Genomic DNA, 24,608 nt, shown 5'->3' on the forward strand with positions numbered 1-24,608 from the left:
GTTTGGCGGGGCTTGAATTTGGAAAGCCCCCGAGTTTCTGGCCGCAGTCTTCTTGGCTTGCGAAGTGGCCGCCGGACACAAAGTCTGGCCCATCTAAAAATGGATCGCGTATGGTAGTAGTTGCAACAGTGGCCTATTTGAATTCGGACCCATCACTCAAAGCGCTCCAAGTCTCAAAAAACCGTTCAAACGGCAGCAACACAGCTGAATTCATCTTAAAAATAAAAATAGGTGAACGGAATGTATGCCATGGGTTGCCTATTCTAGCAAGAACGAATAGATATTCGTTCGAATTAAGGCTCCGAACAATTTATGAAGGCTAAGACGTGTTTGCTTGTTTGGATCCTCCGATAAGCATCGGGTTGCTTGTCTGGCTCTGTTGACATGGAATATCAATATACTGCCTAGCAAGTTTACAAGGATGCGGGATTTGCCTTGCCAAAGTTGAGCAAATTTGCAAGTGGATGTTCCTCTCTTTGCCGGGGCAAGGCGAGGCGATACCAGACCCTTGGCTATGTTCGCTTCAGCTTCTTTAACCGACTATGGCTGTGGCTGCTGCTACCGCTGCATCCCAACCAACTGGTTGCAAGCTTAACCACCTATCCATCTAGCAGCAGGGACTATTTTCTGACTGTCGCTGTGTGCATTTTGCTGTAGAGCTAATGGTTGGCTGCTGTGCTGCAGCTAAAATAATCTGAACAGGCTGAAGCACACTCTCAAATGCATGCTTTCAAATTTCAATGAAAAAAGGGACAACGATATGACTCTCACAGCCAAAACTTTAAACTCTTCCGAATGCCCAAATATCAAGCATAACAAATTCATACCATCATACCATATCACAGTAGGAGAATATAGCAAAGCTACAGTAATAGAAAACGATCCAATCGCTCGTAACCCGTGGTTGCCTTGCCTAAAACCAATTCTCCGATCCCGGAACAAAACCGTTAGCTCTCCTCCCGCCCCCCTCACCGCTTCCTCTTTGAAAATTTGAATTCCGTTCCCCACTCGCCCCGCGCCACCGGATGATCAAACCCTAACCCAAACCCGCCGGCCACCGCCACCGCCAGCGCCACCGCCGCAGCCATGGAGGCGCTGTTCATGCAGGCCTTCGAGCGCCGGGACGCGGCGGAGGCGCAGATGCGGCAGCAGGTGGCGTCCTACTCCGAGACCCTCACCTGCGCCCTCCTCGCCGCGGGCCACCTGCCCCCGCCGTGGCTCCTCCCGCACCCCGCCGCGTTCGGGGCCCTCGAGCGCGGGGGCCTCGCGGAGGCGCAGATGAAGCAGCAGGTGGATGCCTACTCCCGCTCCCTCGCCCGCACTCTCAGCGGCGCCGGCCACCTGCCCCCGCCGTGGCTCCTCCCGCCCGACGCCGGCGTCGGGGCCTTGGAGCTCCGGGACCGGGCGGAGGAGCAGATGCGGCAGCAGGTGGAGTCCTACTCCCAGTCCCTCGCCTGCGCCCTCCTCGCCGCCGGCCCCCGGCCCCCGCCGTGGCTGCTCCAGCCCCCCGCAGACGTCGCGACCCATGGTAGGCACCTCGATTTCTCCCCCCGCTGGTTGCATTCTGGTTTGCTGGGGGTTCTGCGCTTCAATTCCGTCTCGGGGCCGTGGTCTTGCCGTGCATCTGTTTCCATTTCAATTTAGGTTCGTCCGGATAATCAGTTGATGATCGTGCCCCATGGGTTGATACTAGATAATGAAACAGCGGATAAAATTTTAAGCGTCTTGGGGGGCGCAAACTATGTCGTTTGAGTGATGTAGTAGTTAGGTTGTAGTTGATACGGTGATGTGTATTTTGTGCCCAGAGTAACTTATGGTGTACCAAGCTACAGTTCATTTTTTTCATTTGGTGAAAATTTTGTGAAAGAGCATTCGAATTGCACGCCTTGAAATGACAATGCGATGCCAGTATTTTTCCCCCACTTTTCATTGGAGATGCTGAAGTTTTAATTTCTATTAGGGCTGTGTGGCTGTGACACATTTAGTGGCTACTAAGATATTTCCAGTTTATGCCTTTTCAGTTCACAATAGTCTGTCTGTTCCCATGTGCTGAAAAATCATATAGTTAGCAAATATACCATATACTTCAATCAACTGAGACCAAACTTACCTGCGTAGGCTGAACTGTTCTAAACAACAAGTTGATGTTTCAGCTAAACATGATGGAGAAATTAGGCACTGTGATGTTGTTTGTTTCCAGTCTGGAGCACTCTTTTTTGTGAATTTGTCTGCCTATGGTTCTAGAGAACACAAGAATGTCATCTTTGGGATTTTCTTTTGCAGGAAATACTGTAACGAAACAATTGGTTGATCCTGCTAATCCAAGAAGTGTAGATCATGTACATCATGAATTGACTGAAGTCAATCATCAGTTCAAACAAAAAACATCTGAAGCTGTTGCTGTCAAACCAGGTATCATGAATATCACCAGATCAGCAGAAGTTAATGGACGCCAGAAATGTGCATCAGAATCTGTCATTGAATCTACTGGCATGCATTCTTCAAATGAAAACCCATCACCTGCCAATTCTGTTGAAGTACCACATTCTGCTGTCATTTTGCTGCTGCAAAATGAGACGTCACATTCTGTTGAAGCTGATTTCTGCAAAGTACCTCATCTTGTCACCATTCTGTTACCCGAAAAGGAAACCACACATGCTGCTGAAACTGAACCTCTAGAAGGCCCAAGGTCTAGTACCACCCCTCTGCTTCAAAATGATTCAGTGAAACCTTCTTTTCTGAAAGGATCTGATAGTGTAGCTGGAACCCTGCCTGAAAACGATTCTATTGAGATTGCTGAAAATGGTTCTCTTGAAGTACCATGTTCTATGGTCAGTCTTTTGCTTGAAAAGGATACATTGCGCTCTGATGAAGCCAATTTTCATGAAGGAACTAACTCCATACCTAGTGTATTGCTTAACAAGAAAACAACATTGACGGATTCTCTTGAAGGACCACAACCGAAGGCTAGTTCACTGCTTGGAAAGGACATGTTGCACTGTGCACGTATTAATTGTCAAGAAGGACATGCTGCGACCCAAGGTAGGTACCTTGGTTTCTCTCCCCTGTTCGTTGCATTCTTGTTAAACGATTTTTTTCATGATTTTTTTGATAGTACCTATTGAAACAGTGGGTAAAATTTAAGTGCATTGGAGCACAAATTATGTCTTTTGAGTGATGTAGTTTGATTACAGATGATGAGGTGGTGTGTATTTTGTACCGAGTAAGAGATCATGGGTATGTTAGCTTGTTAGACAAGCTACAGTTCATGTCTTGTTTGGTGATGTGAAGTTTGAGTTTCTATTAATGCTATGATGTGAATTGCTGTATTAGTGGCTACTTATATTTCTAGTTTGTTCTCTTTCACAATAATCTGCCTATTTCCATGTGCTTCTTGCTTATGCTGTACTAGTCATTAACAACTAGTTGAATGATATTTGAGCTGAACATGATAGGATGTACTTATCTAAGAAAAAGGACAAAATGTATGTACTGGGAGAATATAATCTGCTGTGATTTTTGTTTGTTCCCAATCTGGAGTGCTTTATCATTTATTGTCCCAATTTTTGTGAATTTGTCCATCCATGGCTCCGAGAACACAAGAATTTCAAGTTTGGAATTTTCTTTTGCAGGCAATACTGTAAGAAAACTGTCGGTTGATCTTGCTGATCTAAAAAGCGCAGATCATGTGCATCATGTCTTTCCTGAGATCAATCATTGGGTCAAACAAAGAACTGCTGATGAAGCTGTTGAAGTCAAACCAGTTATCATGAATATCAACAGTTCAGAAAAATTTAATCAGTGCCAGAAATGCACGTGTAAAACTGTCATTGATTCTACGATCATGTGTGTTTCAAGTGAAGAGCCATCGACTGCCAATTCTGTTGAAGTACAACATCCTGCTCTCAGTTCGCTGCTTCAGAATGATGCATTGCATTCTGTTGATGCTGATCTCGATGAAGCAACTCATCCTATCACCAGTTGTACATCACCTCGAAAGGAAACATCATACACTGCCAAAACTGAATGTCTTGAAGACCCAATGTGTATTGCTACCCCGCTGCTTAAGATCGATTCATTTCATTCAGTGAAACCTGCTTCTCTGGAAGGCCTTGTTAGTGTAGCTGCAACAAATCCTGAAAATGATCCGATTGCAACAAATCCTGAAAATGATTCTCTTGAACTACCACATTCTATGGTTAGTCTTCTGGTTGAAAAAGGTACATTGCACTCTGATAAAGCTAATTTTCTTGAAGGAACTAACTCCATGGCTTGTCTATTGCTTGACAAGGAACAAATATTAACTGATTCTCTTGAAAAGGATACACTGCACTGTGTGAATACTAATCATCATGGAGGCCATTATTTTATGCCCAGTGTAGTGCTTGATAAGGAAATAACAGATGCTGCTGAATCAGAATCTTCTGAAGGGCCCAATTTTATGGCCAACCCACTAATTGAAAATGAATCATTGCACTCAACTAAACCCAATTTTCTGGAAGGACCTGATTGTGTATCCAGTCGACCACTGCCTGAAAATGATGCATTTGAGACTGCTGAAAATGTTCCTATCGAAGTATTAACCAGTCTTCACGTTAAAAATGGTAAATTGCTCGAAAAGGGATCAACATTGGCTGATTCTCTTGAAGGATCACATGGCATGGCCAGCCCACCAGCTGAAAAGGATTTTCTGCACTGTGTTGAATCTGATTTTCTTCAAGGAACATACTGTATGCCCAGTCTACTGCTTGATGAGGAAGCAGGACATACTTTTGAAACCACTTCTCTTGAAGGACCCTTTTGTTTGGTTAGTCCAATGATTGAAAAGGATCCCTTGAACACAATTGATCATACCGAAAAATTAAGAAAAAGAAGCAGTCTTTTTGATAGATGTGATGATGAAAGCTCCAGAACTCTTGAACAGCAAAGCTCAGGATATAATGTGCTACCTGCTCCAATCAATGAATCTGCTCTGCAGCCTTATCAGTTGGCTGATAATACTTCTGAGGCACGTGATGTTTGTGCCTGGAATAACATATATATATCTTCAAGGCCAGAAGCTCTGAGTGCTGGTTCATGTAAGAGTGCAAGAGCATTGCACACTGCAGAAAGAAACCGTAGAATGCTGACAGACAAAAGCTTAACAAGTCTACAACGTCATGGTAATTTTTATGCTTCCTCTTGGTCAAAATTCTTGTCATTACGTAACAGCATGCTTCTTGCCTTCTTACTGAACTCTTAATCATGCAGGCACAGAACAGAAGATATGCTTTTTCGATAATGCAGTGGAACTAAATGCTGATTCTTGTGCAGCAGTGAGTGATAACCAAACCAAGTCTCTACGACCTTCTGCCCAGCACTTATACAGTTCAGGATGTAGCAAGAAGTTTTCTTCACTCAGGTCAGAAATGCCAGATGTTCAAGGAACCAACTCCATGGCTAATCTATTGCTTGAAAAGGAACCGGCACTAACTGATTCACTCGGAGGGCCACATTTCTTGGCCAGTCCACTGCTCGAAAAGGCTACATTGCACTGTATTCAAACTCAAACTGATCTTGACAAGATTCTGCTGAAGTATACAGATGATGGTGAGGCTTGTCAGAACAGCATTGTTTCTTCGGGAACAATAATTAGTCACAATGGTTCCTGTATCGCGAATGCCTTTGTATCTGCAGAGATTCATTGTGGTGACTCTAGTACTGGTAGTGCTGAAGATGCCTTTGTCTGCGCAGAGAGTGAGTCAGCTCAGATGCAATCTTCATTGGCTAAAATACCTTTAGAATGTGTTAAGACTGGTAAAGCTGTGGAAGCTCAAATGGCGTCTGCTGCTCAGTTCACATTGGTTGAGAGCGTCCAAAGGGAACCAATATTGGATTCAATCAAGTGCCAGCCTAGACAGTCTGATCATGCTCATGCAAACTTTCCAAACAAGGGTAAATCTGTGATGCCAAATGTCTCAAGTGGTGCTTCATCTAAAATAGCAGGTGTACTGCATACCACAGAAAGTAAAATCACAACAAATGAGAGCCTCCAAACAGTGAATGATAAACAAAACAACTCTCCAGAGACTTCATGTGAACACTCATGCAGTTCAGTATCTGGTGAAATGTTTTCTTCACTCGAGTCACATGTTCAAAGAACTGCTAGTCACCTGGACAAATTAAGTGCAAGTGAAATCCAGGTAAATTGGAATTCATCTTGTGAAAAGGTAGAGATGAATGGACAATCAGATGATGAGCTATATGGTTCTTCTAGCATAATGAGCACATCATCATCCCTGGACAATCAAGATGATTATGACCAGAAAAAAACTAGAGGAAATCTCTCAGGGAAGGCACTACCTTCACTTTCCTGCTTAAGTAGGTTGGGATCACGTGAATGCAGTTCACCGAATATTGAGGAAAGGATCAATGCAAGTAACCGGACAAGTCCATTGACACATGAAGTTCAAGCAGCTGCAAATTATTCACCTGAAAAAAGTATGTCTAACTTATCAGATGCTATTCATTGCAGTTCTCCAATCTTGCAAGCTTCTCTGTGTAGTGGCAGCAGTCTGAATACTAAAGTAACAACAATTCCTCAACATTCTCGTTCCTATTCTTTAGCGAACAATCTTGATAGCGCGTTTGCATCTGTGGCTGGCTTCTCTGATTTTCAAGCTGATGGTGAGAGATGCTACATAAGACAGGTACATCATTAGCAAAGGCACACTACCTATTCTGATTTAGAATTTTCAGATATGTTCCTATTTGGTGGCTGTTTATCACTTGCACTTGGATACATTTTATGCAAACCTTTTCACAGTTCTACTAGTGCATATGCAAGTTATCATAGAACCTCGCCCTGAAAAAGATACAATAAATCCTTCAATATAGTTTTCAACTATCAAATAACATTTAAAATTTTCACCTTGTTTGGTTGCAGGGTTTTGATATGTTATAACACCCTTTTTTAGATCAATATGTTATAACACCATATGGTACCTAGTTTATTGCATTTCATGTACTTTATTCCTTCTGGTACTGTTGTTTGGGATTGTGAAGTTGTCCTACTGCTGAAACTTGTGAATTCTATTATTTTCAGGAAAATTCAAGCGTTGAATGTCCGAATGGAGGTTTAAAGACTGCAAGAGCTGAAGATCATTCTAAATTTGATGAAACTATGCAAGAATGCAAGAACTTCAGCATCCCTGTTCGATCTAACAGCCCGACCATTAGTGATAGGGCATTTCAGGCATTCTGTGAGTCTACAAAGTTGATCAACTTGAGTTCCAGCCTTTCTGCGAAGTACAAGATGAAACCACTGGATGGTGTGTATCAGTCACTGCCATCTAAGTTCGAGAAACTGATGAACCGATCCCTTGCCTATTCCTTAGACGGTAACCTGCTTGATCAAAGTCATGACAGCAAGAAATTGCGAGATTTTGGCAAATATAGTTTGGATTTGGATGGTGTTTTTATGATGTCTGATGACCTTATTTATGGTTCGTCATATGCTTATGGTGTCCAAGAGGATAGTGATGTTCCTTTGACCCTTTTGGTTGAGAAGTATAACCTGGAAAAGCTATCTGGAAGAACGGGATCAAGTTCAGGTTATTTGGTTTCTATACCAAAACTTGACTGCTATAGAATTGATGAAGATAGCACCATCCTAGGGAAAAATGAGAACCAAGTGAACTTATCTGGCCCTGTTGGTAGAAAGTATTCAAGGCAAGGCTTGACTGCCAAAAAGCCGCTTGGGTATGCTACTAACATATATAAAAGCAAAGGAACAAGCAGCCTAGACTTGACAGCTGGAAAATCCTACACAAGGAAGCCTGATCGGCATGTGCATATCAGAGCTAACCAAGACATAAAGAACCCCAAGGATAACTGTGCTCCTTCAATTAGGAAAGCAGGAAAAGTGATTCACCCGCTCCTTGGCAGATTAAGTAAGGCAGAAATGTCGTCTTGCAAAAGTGAAAGGAACAGAAGCAAAACAAATCTTGAGAAAGGATTCAGGCCTAGGAATATAGTATCTAATATGACATCATTTGTACCAAATGTAAAACAAAAGCAACGACCTCTGACATCATGTGGTAAGTCTAATCTGTTTGCAGCTATTTTAAGTTTGAAATTTATTTTAATATAATTGTTCAAGTGTAGTCTTGCAAGATGCTATGATCATAAGTTATATGTTTGATGTTGTACAAAAGTACTACACTTACATTTTCCTGAATGGGCACATCAGTGATCAGACATTCAATAAACAAAACTTCTCATTTGCAGGAAAAAGAGATGTTAGAGTGAGAGCACTTGAGGCAGCTGAAGCTGCAAAGCGTCGTGAAGAGAAGAAACAAACTGAGCGTGAAAAGCGCAAAGCAGCTGTGGCATTAGAGCGTGAAAGATTAAAGCAAGAGAAAGAGCACAGACAAGAACAAGTGGAGCAGCAGAAGAAAAGGGATGCAGACATTATTACTAGAAAGAGGCAGAGGGAAAATGATGGAAAGAGGGGAAATGGCAGGAAAACAAAATGCGCTGAAGAGGCTCCAAAACGTCAAAAGAAGCTGGTGGAAATAATGTACTCTACAAATGTCATGAAGGATGCTTGTCCAAACAATACTGTTAGTAAACACTACAACAATCATCGCCTTTCGAATTACTCTATGAAGTATGAACTAACTTTTTTAGGCTGTTTAATCATTTCAGGATGGCAAGGATATGGTGGAGCATTTAGTGAAAGGGGTGAAGAATCCATTATTATCTGATGAAAGAATGGAATCTGTTCATAGGCTTATAGCATCTGAAAGCAACAGTCTAAAGTGCATTTCTGCGGATTGGAAATCTGAAGGTTATGGGCTTCAGGTTCAGGAAAGCTTGTCAGACAATGTGGATATGGTATACTCATTCAATTGATACATCTAATATAAATTTAAATAATCAATAGGATTGACAACCCCTTTTCTTTTCTCCCAAGGGTTAGAAGCTCCCACTATAAATCTTGAAATAGGAAAAGGCCCTTCTCACTAATGAGAAAATAAGAAAAGCATTAACAAAGTCTTCTTTGGTGGCTGGTGGCCTGGTGGGTCAGATTGTTATGGCATAGAATTAATAGGGAATCTAAATAGCAGAGCTATTGCAGTTTGTCAGTTGTAGACCTACACCTTGTAGACCTACACTACAAGGTGTGAGGGACAGTGCATGTTATCAATTAGTGCATTCCATTTTGGCGAACTTCTGAGAATCTCCCCCTAGCACAAATTCTGGTTAGACATCCCAGCAACAAATTTTGTAAAATGTACAATTACATTCTCTACAATGCCTATTGGAATTATATAAAAAATACAACTGAAGTTTTAAATATTACCTTAAGTGTTGCATTATCTTGTGAGGGGAACTCAAATCACACACATTGTGGGAAAGAATCTTTGCTCATATATCACACACAATTCGATGTCTATCTGGTGGTACATCTAGAAACAGTTGAAATGCTGAGTAATTATGGAACAGAAAATAGATTGTGAAGTGCGAACATATTAAAAGCACTGGGATCCTTTGGTTCACATGATGCATTATTGATTAACAGAATCTAGTGGTTTCCCTTGTAGTTGTGTAACCGTATCTTTTGATAACCTGGAGAAATGTTCAGGTGAAACCTTTCAGTTCATTACAGACTGAACTGCAGGCAGCTGCATTATGGGCTGCTGTTATCTTCTATCATTTGCCAGAACTTTGCCATGGTTATGGTTCGAGAAGTAGGTTGCTTAACATTCATTCTGTGAATTTATTGCAGTACTATGAAATGTCACCTTATGAAGATTCTGATGAAGGTGATATTGATGAGTTGGAGCTTAAAAGGGAAATAAGGCGTAGTTGTAGATTGATTCCATCATGGGCTCAGTAAGTACTCTTATAGATATGAAATTACCAATGACTAATTCTCTTTCCAAAATTTCGTCAGGTACTTCTTGGATAATACATTGGTTGCACTATCAAACTTGTTATGGGCCAGCTGTGCTCTAGTTGAAGTTGCATCTTTTTTCCCCCTTTTTTGCATACCAACTTAATGTGAATCTGCTTATAACATTTTCTGTGAGAAATGCTACTTTTTAAAGCAGATTTGGAAATAGCCATTCCTTATATAGACCGAAAACTTCTTGCCATGCTAATATGGAAATAAGGGACCTTGTTGCTAATCTATGTTCCGGTGCTGGATTCATGTTGATCCTGCTAACTATATTTTGTTCATACTTATTTTCAGGGCAGAAAACTTGGATAAAATCTTGCTATCCAATCAGGCTTTAGACCCTAGAGAAGTTTTTGCTCACAAGTGTTCTTTCAGTTTATCTAATGGTGAGCTCCAATGCACCACACAATAATGTGAGTTATTTTAGTTATTCCTGTGACTAAATTTGCAGTCCTACTTTTTGTGCAGTTCTTACACCTGCCATTCCTCATCGGCTATTCAATTAGCTGGCCGTTAACCACTGTTGTAATTCCGTAGAAATACTAATGCTCTATCTCCTGCATCACTAAATTCCTTCAGCAACAGAATGTACAGGCAAATCTCCTCCCTCCCTCCCTCCCTCTCACTGCTAATCATCTTCAGTATGCTCTCTACTTGGGAGCAATTCAGTTTATGACAATTACTGTGCTGCAGATACCAACTGCACTGAGATCACTGTTGTGCATAGTACGACATTGTTTACAATAGAATAACAACTTTCTCTGACCCTAATGCTGCTAGGTTCATGTAAAGCATGTTTTTCCATCAGATTATGCTGTCAGGTTTTAGCCACTATTATGCAGCGGAATTGGCCTTGTTTATGTTAATTTTATACCGTGAGATATGTGCTGGCTTGAGAAGAAATAAGCTCAGTAAGGGTGGGAAGAAGTCTTGAAGAAACTGGGTGATTTTGTTTATAAACTCGAGCAAGGGAGGGCTGGAAGCTGGTCTACAGAGCTAGGTTTAGCTTTGTACATTATATGTTAGATATTGCAGAATTCTGATTAGCTATGTCTGACTAACACTGCATTTTTTTACTCAATAGTAGTAACCAAATGGGCTAAGGTTCTGCCTGTACAAAGAACCCTGGGACTAGCGACTTCAACCTCTCAACATCTCCTGGGGTAGGACTCGCCTAAATGGAAACTACCCGTTTTGTAATCGGCAGATCAGGCTGTTCTGTGCTGTGATGGCAGACCATCTTGCATCCCTGTCAGCACATGTGATGTGTACCGAGATATCCGAACAACAAAGCTGCTGGCAGAGTGCAATGTAAACTGTACATCCTGCTGGTGTTGCCATTCACCTAATTCCTATTTAGGCCTGCACCTGCCCAACATTGCAAGTTGCAACTCTTGATACCTCTGCTGACACTAGTGTGGTCACATATTGGCTGCTCCACAAATTTACCACCGACATCAGTTTCTAGCTGAGTTGTGACCTCACATTTTCTTCTTTTCAGTTGCACTTCATCTTCATCTGATGTTGAATCTGAATCTGCTGTTGATGTGTGCCTTTCCTGGAATCCCTTTATACTAAACCTTTTCCTTTTGCAGGTGACTGATAAAAGGCTGGCGGTTTTGTCTCTCGGCACTTCTTTTGCAAAGGAACAACTGGGGGGGAGTAGCCTTCATCAGCCACTGTCAGGTACCGTATAACCTGAATACCTGATTGTCGCCTCTGCTCAATTCACCACTGTTACAGTACACAAGTGGCATGATAACAGCAAGCACACCTTGGCCCATCGGATTTGGATCCAACCCGGTCAAAGATCAATCTGACTGGTTTAGCGAACACGTTGGCACCTAGGATTCTGTTCTCTCATCATCTCCGATTGGCGTTGCAGGAAAAGAAAAACATCCAGCTCCAGCGTCGACGCTAATAAGCCGCGCATGTGCCTCCAGGACTAAAACAAGTTCTCGTAGGGCATCTCCCTCAGATGCCCTTCGGCCAGCCCTTTGAGGGGCTCCATGTGCCGGGGCTCATGGCTCCAAACCTATAGGCTTTGTTGTGCCAATAGAAGCTTAGACTAACCTTCACTTGTTTACGCTGGCACTAAGCCACTAACCATCTCACTGGCTCCTCCTTGACAAAGAACAAACCCCAGCTCGTTCGCCATTGATTACTCGTGAAACCAAGTTTGAATGCTCGACCCAGTTTTGAGTGGTCAAGCATGCTGCATAAACTGCACTGCCCTTGACAGATTCCTATCGAGCTGCAGGGCTTGATGCAGATGCATGGACCACGTGGACTAGAGTAGCCGGGAAAAATTTATGGTGATAGCGAAAAGAGAGCAGAAAGCCAGAGACGAACCAAAGATTGCAGAACCGTGTAGGTTTGGCACAAAGCAGGGGTGTGGTGCACAAGTACACGCTAGGGAATGTCACTATTGAGCGCCTTCTCGCCCTCTGCCCGTTGTCGCTGCCCATTTGGCAGCCGCAAAAATCCATGTGCCGCTCTAACAGCCAACACAATTTCTCGAAAAATCCCTGCTCTCCCCCAAGCAGCCACCGGGTCCGGCTTGCCGCCGGCCGCCACCGCCGTCTGCATGGCCGAACTGTTCGCGATAGATCTGTGCCCGATTCCCGTAGGCTTGGCGCGCCATGAGCCACACGAACGGAGCTTGGAAGTACGCCCTGAATAGGAGTTTTTGGGAACGGACCGCGACGGGCAGGGAGCCAGGGATAAGCATGCTGGCTGGAGGAGCAACGTGGCAGCTGCAAAGATTCTGCGGCCCTGGCCCCGCGTGGATCTGGCTGTCGGCCCAAACTGCTGCCCGAGCTGTCGTCTACGGTCTACTACGCTCGCTGTCCGTATTTGGGAGAGCCCATCACGTCCATGCTGGTACATTTATACTTCCAGGGCTGTTATGATGATCGGAAACCAGTTTTTTTGTCGTGTGTCAGAAAAAAAGACGCCAAGTGTTAAGCGCCGCGGATGGTTGGAGAGGCTGGGAAAAAACTGGAAAATGTGTGGATGTGTCAGATCTGATCCAGATCCACGTCAAGCAAAAGCTGATGATGCTGCAGGGTTAATGAGCGCTCATTATCGCGCTGCAGGAGCCAGGCAGGGGAGCAGCGACCACGCGAAGCCAAGCCAATGGCATGTCCAGCTCGCCGTGTCACGCTCGCAGGGCTCACGGGCACTGTGCGTAGGCGCCTTCGCGGAAAATACGCCTTTGTTGGGCGAAAGCGACTTCCAAGCACATCCATCCGAACGAAGCCCCTGCTGAAGCCATTACAAAACTCTTGGCCCTTGGTTGTAGAGTGGTGGTTGCTTTTAAACAAAGGGCGGCCACGAATTCCGAGGCGCAGACGGTGCTTTGCGCCTCGAGGTTAGCGGCGAAAATTGGCATTAGCGGCGCGCGCTCGCGCTCCGCTAGCCCCTACCGGCTAATCCATCCAAGAGAGCGAAAGCTGCGTGCGTCTGCGTCGGGGCATGGGCGAGGGGACAGCGAGTGATTGAAGGCTGTGGAGGCTGTTCCCTGCTGCCGTTTCTCCCTCTTGGGAGCCCCTGCGTTTCCGAATCTGCCCTCGCGAGACAAATGGCGTGGAGGCCTCGACTCCATTTTTGCATAGTCTCGCCTCTGCATCGTCTTTGCCATCTTGGAATCTTTTAAATTTTAGTTAAGCTCTCAAACTCAGTGGAGTTTGTAGTACAAATCGTTTTGAATGCAATGCAAACCTTGTACGGTTTGGTATCCTGTCAGGAAAAATACTCCATCCATTCTAAGGCGTTTTTCTAGTATTCCAAGCACGGTAGGAATAGAAACCCGCCGAGAAATACTCGTGCCACCGGTAGCAAAGCTGAGTAGCACAAGTACTACTATCTGAGTAGAGGTAATTAACTAATTACTATATTACCAAAGATAATCACCTCGGGAGCTGCACTGCACCCACCAAAAGTGACGCCGGGTGGGTCAAAACTGGGACTGCTTGGCCTGACCTCGAGGACAGTGAGTGAACATGTGAGTAAAAAAAAAAGAGCAAAGATAAAACAAGAAAAGTACTGCGAGTGGGTCAGAGCACGCCCAGATCGGCGACACTTGTTTATGAGCCCGAAGCCCCAGCTTTGGGCCAGCCTCCGGCCTCCCCCCTCCCTTGAGCTTTGACCCTTCTCTTCTTTGCACAGCCTTGCTCGCTCTGACTGCCCCCACACAGCCGCGGCAGGAGGAGCACGCCGCCCCCACTTTAATCTTGCCTTTCGCCATCTCTCTCTCTCTCTCTCTTTCTCTCCCCAATATATGATCACAAAACATGGAGGAGTAATAGTACTAATCCATTATCCCTAGTACATGCACTTGCTGTCTTGCTCCCGCTCCTTTCCCCCACCCTCGCGGGCCGGTCGCAGCCAGCCGGCCGGCACCTGCAGCAGCGCCATGGCCGCCTAGCAGAGGTATCTTGGTCTCCTACTCTCCATGTCTAGTTCGGTTGTTGATTGCGTGGCTGACTGATTTGACCGACTGACTGATTGCTGGGTTCCTTTCTTGATCTGTTGATGCAATGCCGCCCAACACTTTCTTGATCTGGTTCCGTTTCGCCTTTTCTTGATGCATTTAATGGCCTCCTTTGAGTTAGTGCCTCCATGTGGCTGTGTTGCTGTCTGGCTCATGTGATTCTGGTGTTCCTCCTCCGCCACCACAGCTACCCCCGCGTCTTTCCAAAGGAGAAGTGGGGAGAGGGGCTCGTGATTCTGCAGCTGTTCCAGGTAGCAGTGCTTTCGTTGTTAATCTCTTGTCTCCTGGCACCTCAGTCATGGCCGCATTCATATCGCCCCCATCTTTTTTCATGGCAAATGTTATGGCTTCTCTGTGATTTCTGGGACCTGTTTGTTGTGCTGTGCCCTTTGGTGATTCTTTGGTTGATGCAACGGACTGGGTGTTGGATCTGTGCTGTGTCTAGGCAGGTGCTCGCGGCTGCGCCTACCTCCTTGCTCCCTGCCTGCTTGCTAATCTTGTGTGCAGCACAATGAACTTTGAGCTCATCTATGGGCATTTTTAGGTCTCCCAGTCCCAACCCTTGCTAGTGTTGACAATTTTTCTGGTATTTTATTTTTTTCTTCATGCGTTTCAGTCTCGTGTTGAATCCCTGGTAGAGCTACCAGTTCTTTGTTTTCTAGACAGCACTATCAATACGTGCTAATGTGGTGTTCTTTGTTCTTCATTGCTAATTTCAGATGCGGAGGAACGCGATTAAGCAGTGAGTAGTCTTGTTAGATTTTGGATAAGGTGAAGTAGGACTTTGGTGTCCGCTCGTCTGATAGATTTGCATTCAGTCTATATGGCCACCGTGTCTGTGGAGGCTGCGAAGCAGAATGTGCCTGGGCACCAGGTCAAACCAGGGGCTGATCCAGTTCCTGCAAAGGAGAACAAGAAAGACGTGGATGGCACGCCGGAGCTTCCTGGTAAGGAGATTTTGGAGGAGCAAAAGCCCTCTCATCGGCGGCAAGAGTCTTCTGCATCTATGCTGGACAAGGGTCCTTCCAGCGTTTGCTCGGACTCCGGCGTCCTGGATGAGCCACTAACCCCACAAGGCGATTCTGGGGAGCTGAAGGATATTCAGATCTTGGATTGCAACGCTAACCAGGAGAAGAATACGTCGCAGAAGAGTAGCATAAGCGAGAGCTTTGCTACGGCAAAAGCCAGCGATGGGACGAACAGCCTGAGGAAGACCAGTGGCAGTGCTAAGATCAGCGACCGAGCTGATTTTCCAGAGAGTGGGAAGAGCAGCATGTGCCGCCCAAGTGCAAGCAGCAACATTAGTGATGAGAGCTCGTGCAGTAGCATGAGCAGCAGCACGACGAAGCCGCACAAGGGGAGTGATTCTAGGTGGGAAGCCATCCGAGTGATCAGATCAAGGGATGGCATTCTTGGTTTGAGCCATTTTAGGTTGCTTAAGAAGCTGGGTTGTGGTGATATTGGCAGTGTCTATCTCTCTGAACTGAATGGTACAAAAAGCTACTTTGCGATGAAGGTCATGGACAAAGGGTCTTTGGCGAGCCGGAAGAAGCTTCTTCGAGCACAGACAGAGCGGGAGATACTGCAGTCTCTGGACCATCCGTTTCTTCCAACTCTATATACCCACTTTGAGACAGATAAATTCTCATGTTTGGTGATGGAGTTCTGCCCCGGAGGGGACCTACACACTCTTCGACAAAGGCAACCTGGGAAATATTTTTCAGAGCAAGCAGCAAAGTATGTTCCAACACCTAAATTACATCATTCCTCATACATCTTGCAAATATTAATTTTCTTTTGAAGCTTTCTAGTCCTATAGTGATTATTGTTCTTTGCTGCATCCACTTTCTCCTTTTCTGTTAATGCTGTCTACTGCAGTAACTTGTATCGTATTTAACTATCCTTGCATATTCCTGCATGAATCCCTTGCTTCTAATATACCACTTTGAGCTTGCATGGTTTATATTTGTACTGTTATATATAATTCACTGCCTGAGATCAGATAAAGATAGCAATGCTTATAATCATTTTTTCCAGGTTCTATGTAGCAGAAGTTCTACTCGCGCTGGAATACCTGCATATGCTTGGGATTATATACCGTGATTTGAAGCCAGAGAATGTCCTTGTTCGGGAAGATGGGCACATCATGCTGTCTGATTTTGACCTCTCCCTTCGTTGCGATGTAAGCCCTACTGTTGTCAAGTCTTCCAACCCTGGACCAGATGCACTGCAGAGGAACAACCAAGCATACTGCGTTCAGCCTGCTTGTATCGAGCCGTCCTGCATCCAGCCAGCATGTGTCGCTCCAACAAGTTGCTTTGGTCCCCGGTTTTTCTCCTCCAAGTCCAAGTCAAAGAAGGAGAAGAAGCCGAAGCCAAAGCCTGAGATTGTGAACCAAGTTAGCCCACTGCCTGAGCTCATCGCGGAGCCGACGGATGCTCGCTCCATGTCTTTTGTTGGCACCCATGAGTACCTGGCGCCAGAAATAATCAAGGGAGAAGGTCATGGCAGTGCTGTGGACTGGTGGACCTTTGGTATATTCCTGTATGAACTTCTATTTGGCAAGACCCCTTTCAAGGGGTCAGGAAACCGGGCTACACTCTTCAACGTTGTTGGTCAGCCCCTGCGGTTCCCAGAGTCACCAATTGTGAGTTTCTCAGCTAGGGACTTGATAAGAGGATTGCTGGTCAAGGATCCGCAGCATCGTCTTGGCTACAAACGAGGGACTACTGAGATTAAGCAGCACCCGTTCTTTGAGGGTGTCAACTGGGCGCTGATACGCTGCGCGAGCCCTCCAGATGTACCAAAGCCTGTTGAGCTCGATCGCCCACCGAAGCCGGTCCCAGCTAATGATAAGGCTGCTGCTTCAGCTGCCAATCAGAAGGGCACAGATAACTTTCTAGAGTTCGAATTCTTCTAGAGTTATTTTCCTTTCAGTAATTTTAATATGGGCTGGTGCATGCAAGCTGGTGTATGAAAGGAGGAAGATCAGTTCGGAGGCATATCCTGTGATGATCGGTGTAGGGTTTAGCTCTATTTCAAGTAGGCCTTGTTCTTATTTATTATTGAACTGCTTAAGATCCAATTTGTACCGGATCAATGTTGCAATTTTTAGAAAATCTTGTGGTGCTAAAGGACACAGGGAAATACTTTCACCCTGGCATTGTAAATCCTGTTTGATTTGGGCATAAATTGCAGCTGATTTTTCTTCTGTGAGCATGTCTGGTACTGCATAACTACTTGATAGTTCTTGTTTCTTGCGATCTTTTATGTAAAATCATGTCTGGTACTGCATAACCACTTGATAGCCTTTGTTTCTTGCGACCTTTTATATAAAATATCATGTCTGGTTGCTGCAGTTTGTTGGCTGGAATGGGAGCTAGCTACGAATAACCAGCATCTGTACTCAACTATTCTTTGGTCTATTTCCATGTGTTTGATGCAACTGATATCTGTGTGAGAAATGGAGCATGTATAACAACTGCAAAGGCAAATACTGCATACGTTTGGAAGATGCTCAGCCGCTCAGGTGCAGTGATGAACAAATGCAAACATTGCAGCTATGTTGAGCAAGGTGCTGACTGACCAAGACTAACGTGTCCAGAGATTGCAAACATTTGTAGTTTTATCATACTCAAGCAGCTAGTAATACTGCACATAAGTAAAATTATGTACCAGTATAATTCTCTGATCACTTCTACACGGGCCCTGTTTTTAGAAAAGCAAATGGACTACGGTTCACTTCGACAGAACTGACACCATTAGTACACGTCTACATGCCGGCAAGCAGAGCTCGTGGCTGGCTGACGATGCACATGACAGCGTTTGAAAACTGAATCGCAATATGTCATGTTCGAAACTTTGAATTCAGTTCGATCCGAGTTTGAGCACGCGGAAACGAATCACAATACAAAGTGAACGAATTCAAATCCGCCGAGGCTGTCCGCCGAAGACGATCTCGAGTCTCGACATAAAGGCAAGGCCCGACGGAGAGGAACGGGTGAACGGCAACGGGAGGCGGAAGGCAGGAGAGAGGGGACTGGTGCTTACGGGAGGTCCTTGTTGAAGACGAAGGGGACGATGGGGGTGCCGTCATTGAGCCGCTCGTTGTATGTGGGCGCGGTGATGCTGTCCGCGAGCCTACCGCTCGCCGCCGCGGCGCGCCGCCTGCCCGCCTCCATCTCGTCTACTATCTTCTCCTCGTTCGAGTGCGGGGGCTCCGGAGATGCGAATCACGCTATTTATCCGGTCTGTCAGGGGCCTGGAGCCCTGGAGGCGGTCTGGTGTGATCGACGGGGCGGGTTCGCGGTGGCCGGAGCCGCCATGGCCATGGCGACCGGCAAGGTCGTGGTGCTAGGATCGCGATCCAAATTAGGAGGGTTTATGTAAATAAAGTTTTCGTAAAACCCCCCAATTTGGATCGAGACTATTAATCGCGATCCGAATATTTATATAAAACCCCCTATCCGGCACTGACTCTCTCTGAAATGGTTCTCCAATGCGCCTGTCATCCTCCTCCTCCTCTCTTCCCCATCCCTGATGGATCTCCGTCCCCGTCCGGCGACGGGGTCGGCTACCTCGGCGTTGCGGAGGGGCTTCTTCTCCTCCCGGGTTGTCTCCTGCTGGCGACGAAGAGAAGCGGCGCTGCAGAAGGGAGAACCAGGAGAGTTTCCGTTCCGGAAGATGGCGGCGGGCGACTTGGCTTAGGAGGCACGCCGACCGATCCGTAAGCAGAGCCTCACCCTCACCCTAACCCCTGATCCCCTCATCGTTGGCGAGTCCCGGATTGAGGATCCCCTCCCAACTGTGGCTGGCCGAATTGCTGCCCCTTTGCGCGGGCTGAATTTGATCATTCTGATGCGCGTTTTGCAGGTAAGCCATGCGCCTTCACAAGTTTGGACTTCCTCCTTCCATGATCCCTTTGGGCACAACTCACACTATTTTCGTTGTTCTATATACAGAAGCAGCCGTTTCTATGCTACCATTGTTCATTTCATTTCTAAGTTAAGTTGGTTATCCTTGCCTTATCAGTTATCTGGCATAATTGCAATCAGCATTGAGCCATTGATGTGCAATACGGCAGGATCTTTAAATCAGTTTTGGATGTCAACACCAATGCATGGGAAAGAACGGTTTGTGTGAGTTGTGTCGATGATGGTGGCCATTGGTTTTCAAGTGAGAGCGTGCAGCGTGCTATTTTTCAAGTGATTGTTAGAATTATGCAGATTGTAGACAGACGGAAAGTTGAATCAGTTGATGGATAGAATTATGCAAGTCGAAGCCATTGCCTTGTTATGGCTTTGGTGGATGGAAAGAAACAAGGCAATTGAACCAGTTGGTGAAAATTCAGTTTACTCTAAATAGCTGTATGCAGATTGGAAATTTTTTATGCATCACCTCCAAAGCCTGCTGGTGAAGGAACTTTTGGATGATGCCATTGATCTTCGTATTTTATTAAAATCATCTTTGATGGAGCTTACTCAGAGAGCATTCATACAGGTGGCTTGGGGGGTTTGTGCGTGATCAAGAAGGTCAAATTGTTCAGGATCTCTCAGTTTCAACCATGTTTATGGTGCTCTCCAAATTGAAGCTCCTCTATGAGCAATGCTATCTCCAGAGTCCAGAGCTGCAGAATTGGGAATGTCCAAAGTAATTTGGAAACCGATGCAATGGTTCTGAAACTGGATGTTACAGTAAAAAAATTCAACCTGACGGTGCACGGGGTACTCTTTAGCGAGGGTGAAAGAACAATTTGGCATGTACTTCGAGTCAGTTGATGAGCTGAGTTTTCAGTGGCCATAATAATGCGCCGATGCCATTGCTGCTCATTGCATGCAGCTGGGGGCTTCGAGTATTGTACTCTGGCTCAACGTCTTCTGTGAATTTGTTGCTGTGGCCTTTTTTTTAGGAACAGGAGGGGTTGCCCCCTGCTGGTTATACATCTATTAAAAGGGATAAAAACATGTGCAAAGAAAGTCTCAAGAAACAAAAAAAGAGATAATGAAAGTCAGCAAAATTACAATAGAGAGCTTAGCCATTGCTGCATCAAGGGCTTGGACTGTTCTTTTGCTCTTAGAATAACTAGACCATGTTACTTTTTTGAACCGAAACCAACAAGAAGAAATGTCATGCCTTTGAAAATCAAGTCATTCCTTGCTGTGGCCTTTGCTGGCATTGCCAAGTTTGTCATTGTAATTGAATCAATGTGTTTAAGCTAAAAAAATATGAAAAACAGTGTTTGTCTGAATAAGGATATCTGCATTGGATGTTCCTCTCAGGTCCAATCTTGGGACCTTATTGCGCTTTGAATTTGAATAGCATGCCTGATTTTAGGCTACAACTAATAAACAGGGTGCTGAATGATGATACCTGTTGAGCTAGAGCGTCCAGCACCTGCTAATGATCAGGTTAATCCCACTACCAAATAGAAGGGCTCAGATAATTATCTACGGTTTGAGTTCTTATGGGGTTGTTTTTCTTTCAGTTTATGAATATCGCATGTTGCCATTGTTCATGCAAAGAGGAGCGTGAAAGGAGGACAATGTTCAGTTCTGAAGTGTATACTGTGATGACCGTTGATGTTCAACCAGCCCTTTTTTGTTTTCCTTTTGATCTGCTTAAGAAAATAATTTGTACCGTCCATTCTGCAATTCTTTTTGAAGATCTTGAGGTTCCTAAAGGACAGGGAAATTCTTTCGTCCTGGCATCATAAGATAAGTATCCTGTTTGATTTTGGCATCAATTGCAACTTATTTTTCTTTCTTGATCACTGTAAGATTGTGTATAATGCGTGGGTTGTATTGCATTGAGCCTCTAGGGCGAATATACAGGAGTACATGGTTTGGAGGGCAAGTAGCCTCTCCTAGAGATAAGGAAGGTTATCCCGGGATTACAATTAATCCTAAAATAACCATATCCGGAGTTGCCTAATATACTCTAACAATCACGCCTGGTCGTGCAGTACCAATCGTGGCTGGTTGCTGAAGTTTGTTGGTTGGAATGGATAAAGATTCCAGCTATGTATAACTAGCACATATATGTTCAATGATTCATCAATCTACTTTCACGTGTTTGGTTGATGAAACTGAGAGCTGTGTGAGAATCAGATCATGTATACCAACCGGTCGGAAGGCAAATCCTACAAACGTTTGGAAGAACCAATGTGGTGCTTAACTGCTTAATGACATAAGGTACTTATAAATCAAGGCTTCTGTACAAGAATCCACAAATTGGAAACATATATAGTTCCATGTATATGAAACTAAAGTGGCAAGTAATACTGTACAAAATTGTCTATAACATCAGTGAAATTATTACATGGGGGAGATAGGCCTGTATCCATGATGACAGCGAACAAAATCCCCTGAGGCATCCTTTAATCCATGTCAATATGCAGTATCACCGTAGGTTTGTCGGGGAAAAAATGCAGTATCAGAATGTTAGAATTGGATTCGAGCAAAAACATAATTGGGAATCCTAATCTCACCAAATGGCAAATGCTAGCTTCCTTAGCCGAGCTAACAATAGCTGATTAGAAGCAGGTTTTTAAAGATACCTACAAAACAACCTTCGCTGTTCACTTTCTGACAATTTTGTGATGTTATTGAGTTCCATCCGGACTTCCACCACCATGATATTTCAAAGTTCACGTCTCTGTAGTAAAAAGAATCAACTTCAGGTTTGACAATATGTAAGAATTGACAATTAAATTCACTAGTCTTGCCGTTCCACAACAGTTAGTGGTAAGGTTCCAGAAAAAAAAGGATAGTCAATTGATACTGTTGGAATGAAGGAAATCATTGAGCATTCTAATCTCTAACATCAGGGATACATACAGAGCCAATAAGGAGTGCTTTTAATCACCCATTGACATAGCTGGTGAATTCTCGAACTCAACATAGCTGGCGAATTACTAACACCTTTTCCAAGTTTCTGTTAGTGAAAAATCGAGAAAATTAGAACATGCAAGGATGAAGAGGATCTAGCAGGGAGCAAAGAAAACTGCTAACTGAAACAACTCTGCTTATAACAAGACCATACCGTCATTCTGACAGAGTGACAGTTCAAGACTTGAACACACAACAAGGTGAATGCTGGCATGCTGCACACTGGTGATCAAATGCAAACATGCAAAGATGCTCAGGTGTAGTGATGAACAAATGCAAACTTAGCTGCTATCTTGAGCAAGGTGCTGACTGACCAAGACTACAAGTGTCCAGAGATTGCAAACATTTGTAGTTTTATCATTATGCAACTCAAGCAGCAAGTACTGTACGTACATGAGTAAAATTCTCTACCAGTATAATTCTCTGATCACTTCTACATGGGCCTTGTTCTTATAGCAAAGTAAATGGACTACGGTGATCACTTCGACAGAATTCTGCAACTACATCTACATGGTCGCAAGCAGAGCTCGTGGCTGGCTGGCGCTGCACATGATGGCGTTTGATAACTGAATCAAAATTTGTCATATTTGAATTCAGTTTGATCCGAGTTTGAGCACACAAGAAACGAATCACAGTTCGAAACTAACGAATTCAAATCCGATGAGGTTGTCCGCCAAAGAAGATCTTGACAGAAAGGGAAGGCGCGACGGGGAGGAAAGGTTGGTAAACAGCAACGGGAGACGGAAGGCGGCGAAACGCGGAAGGCAGGAGAGAGCCAGAGAGGGGAGGTAGTACTCAAGGGAGGTGCTTGAAGATGGAGCCATGGAGGAGACGACGAGGGTGACGGCATCGAGGCGCCCGTTGTATGTGGGCGCGGTGCTGCTGCTGCTGCCTGCGCGCTGGCCGCTCGTCGCCGCCTCCATCTTGTCTGCTATCTTCTACTTAGTCTGGCGGGGGCCTAGAGGCGGTCTGCTCTGATCGCCGGGGCGGGGGCTCGCGGTGGCCGGACTCCGGAGCCGCCATGGCCATGGCGAAGTCGTGGCACTTTTACATAAAACAACTGGATCGCGACTATTGGTCGCGAAGGGCTGTACTTTTTTTTTCACCCTCCTAAAATTTTAACGTCTAAAAAGTAACTTAAATGTGATTAAAGAGCCAAACACTCCTATTAAGAGGTACAAAATTTTTAGTCCCCTCACCCCCTCCTAAAACCTCCTAAAACCAGTGCTGGACTCCTCCTACTCCTCCTTTATTGTCTCTGCCCCCACACCCTCCTCCCGACCGCACCTTCCCCGACCCCGCCGCCGATCCCTCCTTCCTCCACGCCGGCACCCGCAGCCTCTCACCGGTAGCCACACCATCCCCCACCAGATCCGCTACCCCCGCTCCCTTGCGCTACCACACGGGGCTGGGCTGGGCGTGGCGCCCCCGCTCCTCCTCGATGCCGGCTGCTCCCCCAATCCGACCGCCGCTCGATCCGCCATCGACGTCGGCTTCCGTGACCAAGAACCGCCGGCCGGGCGCTCCCCGCCGGATCCTCGCCGCCGCCGGATTCAGGAGAGGGAGGACCGGGAGGGGGAGCAGCGGTGCCGGGGAAGAAAAGGAGGGGAGGGGCGCGGCGATCGGGATTGGAGGGGAGGGAGCAGCGCCAGCAGGAGGAGGGAAGGGGCGGCGGCCGGGGAAGAAGAAGAGGGGAGGGGTGCGGCAGCCTTGATTGGAGGGTAGGAGGCGGTGCTGGGGAAGAAGAGGAGGGGAGGGGGGGCGACCGGGGGAAGGAGGGAGGGGAGGGTGCGGCGGGAGGAGGGCGTCGGCCGGCGGCGGTGGGGGCAGCGAGAGGGCTCAGGGCCGGGAGGGGAGGGGCGGGTGCGTGTGTGCGTGGGGCGGGGTGGGGAAGAAGAGGCTCCAGGCAGAGAAGGAGCAGGGGTACGGGGAGAGTAACATGGTCTTTTTGCCATAGCATTTATTGCCTTTAGTTAGTTTTAGTTACTGTAACCAAACAGTCTTTTAGGAGCTGACTAAAACTTTTTAGGAGCTAAAATTTTAGAAGGGTGGAAACAAACAGAATCTAAATAAAATTTCTTAAAACTCCCATCATGATTATTAATCGCGATCCGAATATTTACGTAAATCCCCTATCACGCACTAACCTTTTCCAAAATAGTCCTCCAATACACCTGGTATCATCCCCGCTCTCTCTGCACCATCGTTGATGGCTCCCCACCCCGTCCAGCGACGGCGACGACTGCCTCGCCATCGCAGATAGGCTTCTCCTCCTCCTGGG

The 24,608-nt window shown here is 45.6% G+C and overlaps 1 protein-coding gene and 2 long non-coding RNA genes across 7 annotated transcripts; 2 read left to right on the forward strand and 1 right to left on the reverse strand.

Annotated features, from left to right (window-relative positions):
* The first annotated feature begins 1,004 nt into the window (after nt 1-1,004).
* On the forward strand, nt 1,005-17,652 carry LOC117859619 (serine/threonine-protein kinase D6PK). 5 transcript variants are annotated; one of them, XM_034742767.2, is made up of 11 exons: nt 1,005-1,528; nt 2,284-3,042; nt 3,633-5,162; nt 5,251-6,689; nt 7,085-8,078; nt 8,269-8,603; nt 8,689-8,877; nt 9,773-9,879; nt 10,241-10,332; nt 10,415-11,632; nt 15,161-15,266. In XM_034742767.2, exons 1-10 carry the CDS (start codon nt 1,087-1,089, stop codon nt 10,450-10,452), a joined length of 5,925 nt encoding a protein of 1,974 aa, XP_034598658.1. In that variant the 5' UTR covers nt 1,005-1,086; the 3' UTR covers nt 10,453-11,632; nt 15,161-15,266. The 5 variants fall into 5 exon arrangements, with proteins under 5 accessions (XP_034598658.1, XP_072150780.1, XP_072150781.1 ...); XM_072294679.1 differs by having other exon boundaries at nt 10,241-10,359; nt 11,542-11,632; nt 15,161-15,264; XM_072294680.1 differs by lacking the exons at nt 1,005-1,528; nt 2,284-3,042; nt 3,633-5,162; ... (5 more) ...; nt 10,241-10,332; nt 10,415-11,632 and adding exons at nt 14,085-14,380; nt 14,563-14,692; nt 16,479-17,652 and having other exon boundaries at nt 15,161-16,178.
* An 800-nt stretch (nt 17,653-18,452) lies between these two features.
* LOC117859621 (uncharacterized) lies at nt 18,453-21,183 on the forward strand. Its single transcript, XR_004641230.2, has 3 exons — nt 18,453-19,167; nt 19,314-20,848; nt 20,926-21,183. It is a non-coding gene; the product is annotated as an uncharacterized lncRNA (long non-coding RNA).
* A 405-nt stretch (nt 21,184-21,588) lies between these two features.
* On the reverse strand, nt 21,589-23,951 carry LOC117859622 (uncharacterized). The gene is made up of 2 exons (XR_011898596.1): nt 22,277-23,951; nt 21,589-22,094 (listed from the first exon to the last, which is right to left on the reverse strand). It is a non-coding gene; the product is annotated as an uncharacterized lncRNA (long non-coding RNA).
* Between the last annotated feature and the right edge of the window lie 657 nt (nt 23,952-24,608).

Source organism: Setaria viridis, chromosome 6 (assembly GCF_005286985.2).
Source record: "Setaria viridis chromosome 6, Setaria_viridis_v4.0, whole genome shotgun sequence".
NCBI classification, from domain to species: Eukaryota; Viridiplantae; Streptophyta; class Magnoliopsida; order Poales; family Poaceae; genus Setaria; species Setaria viridis.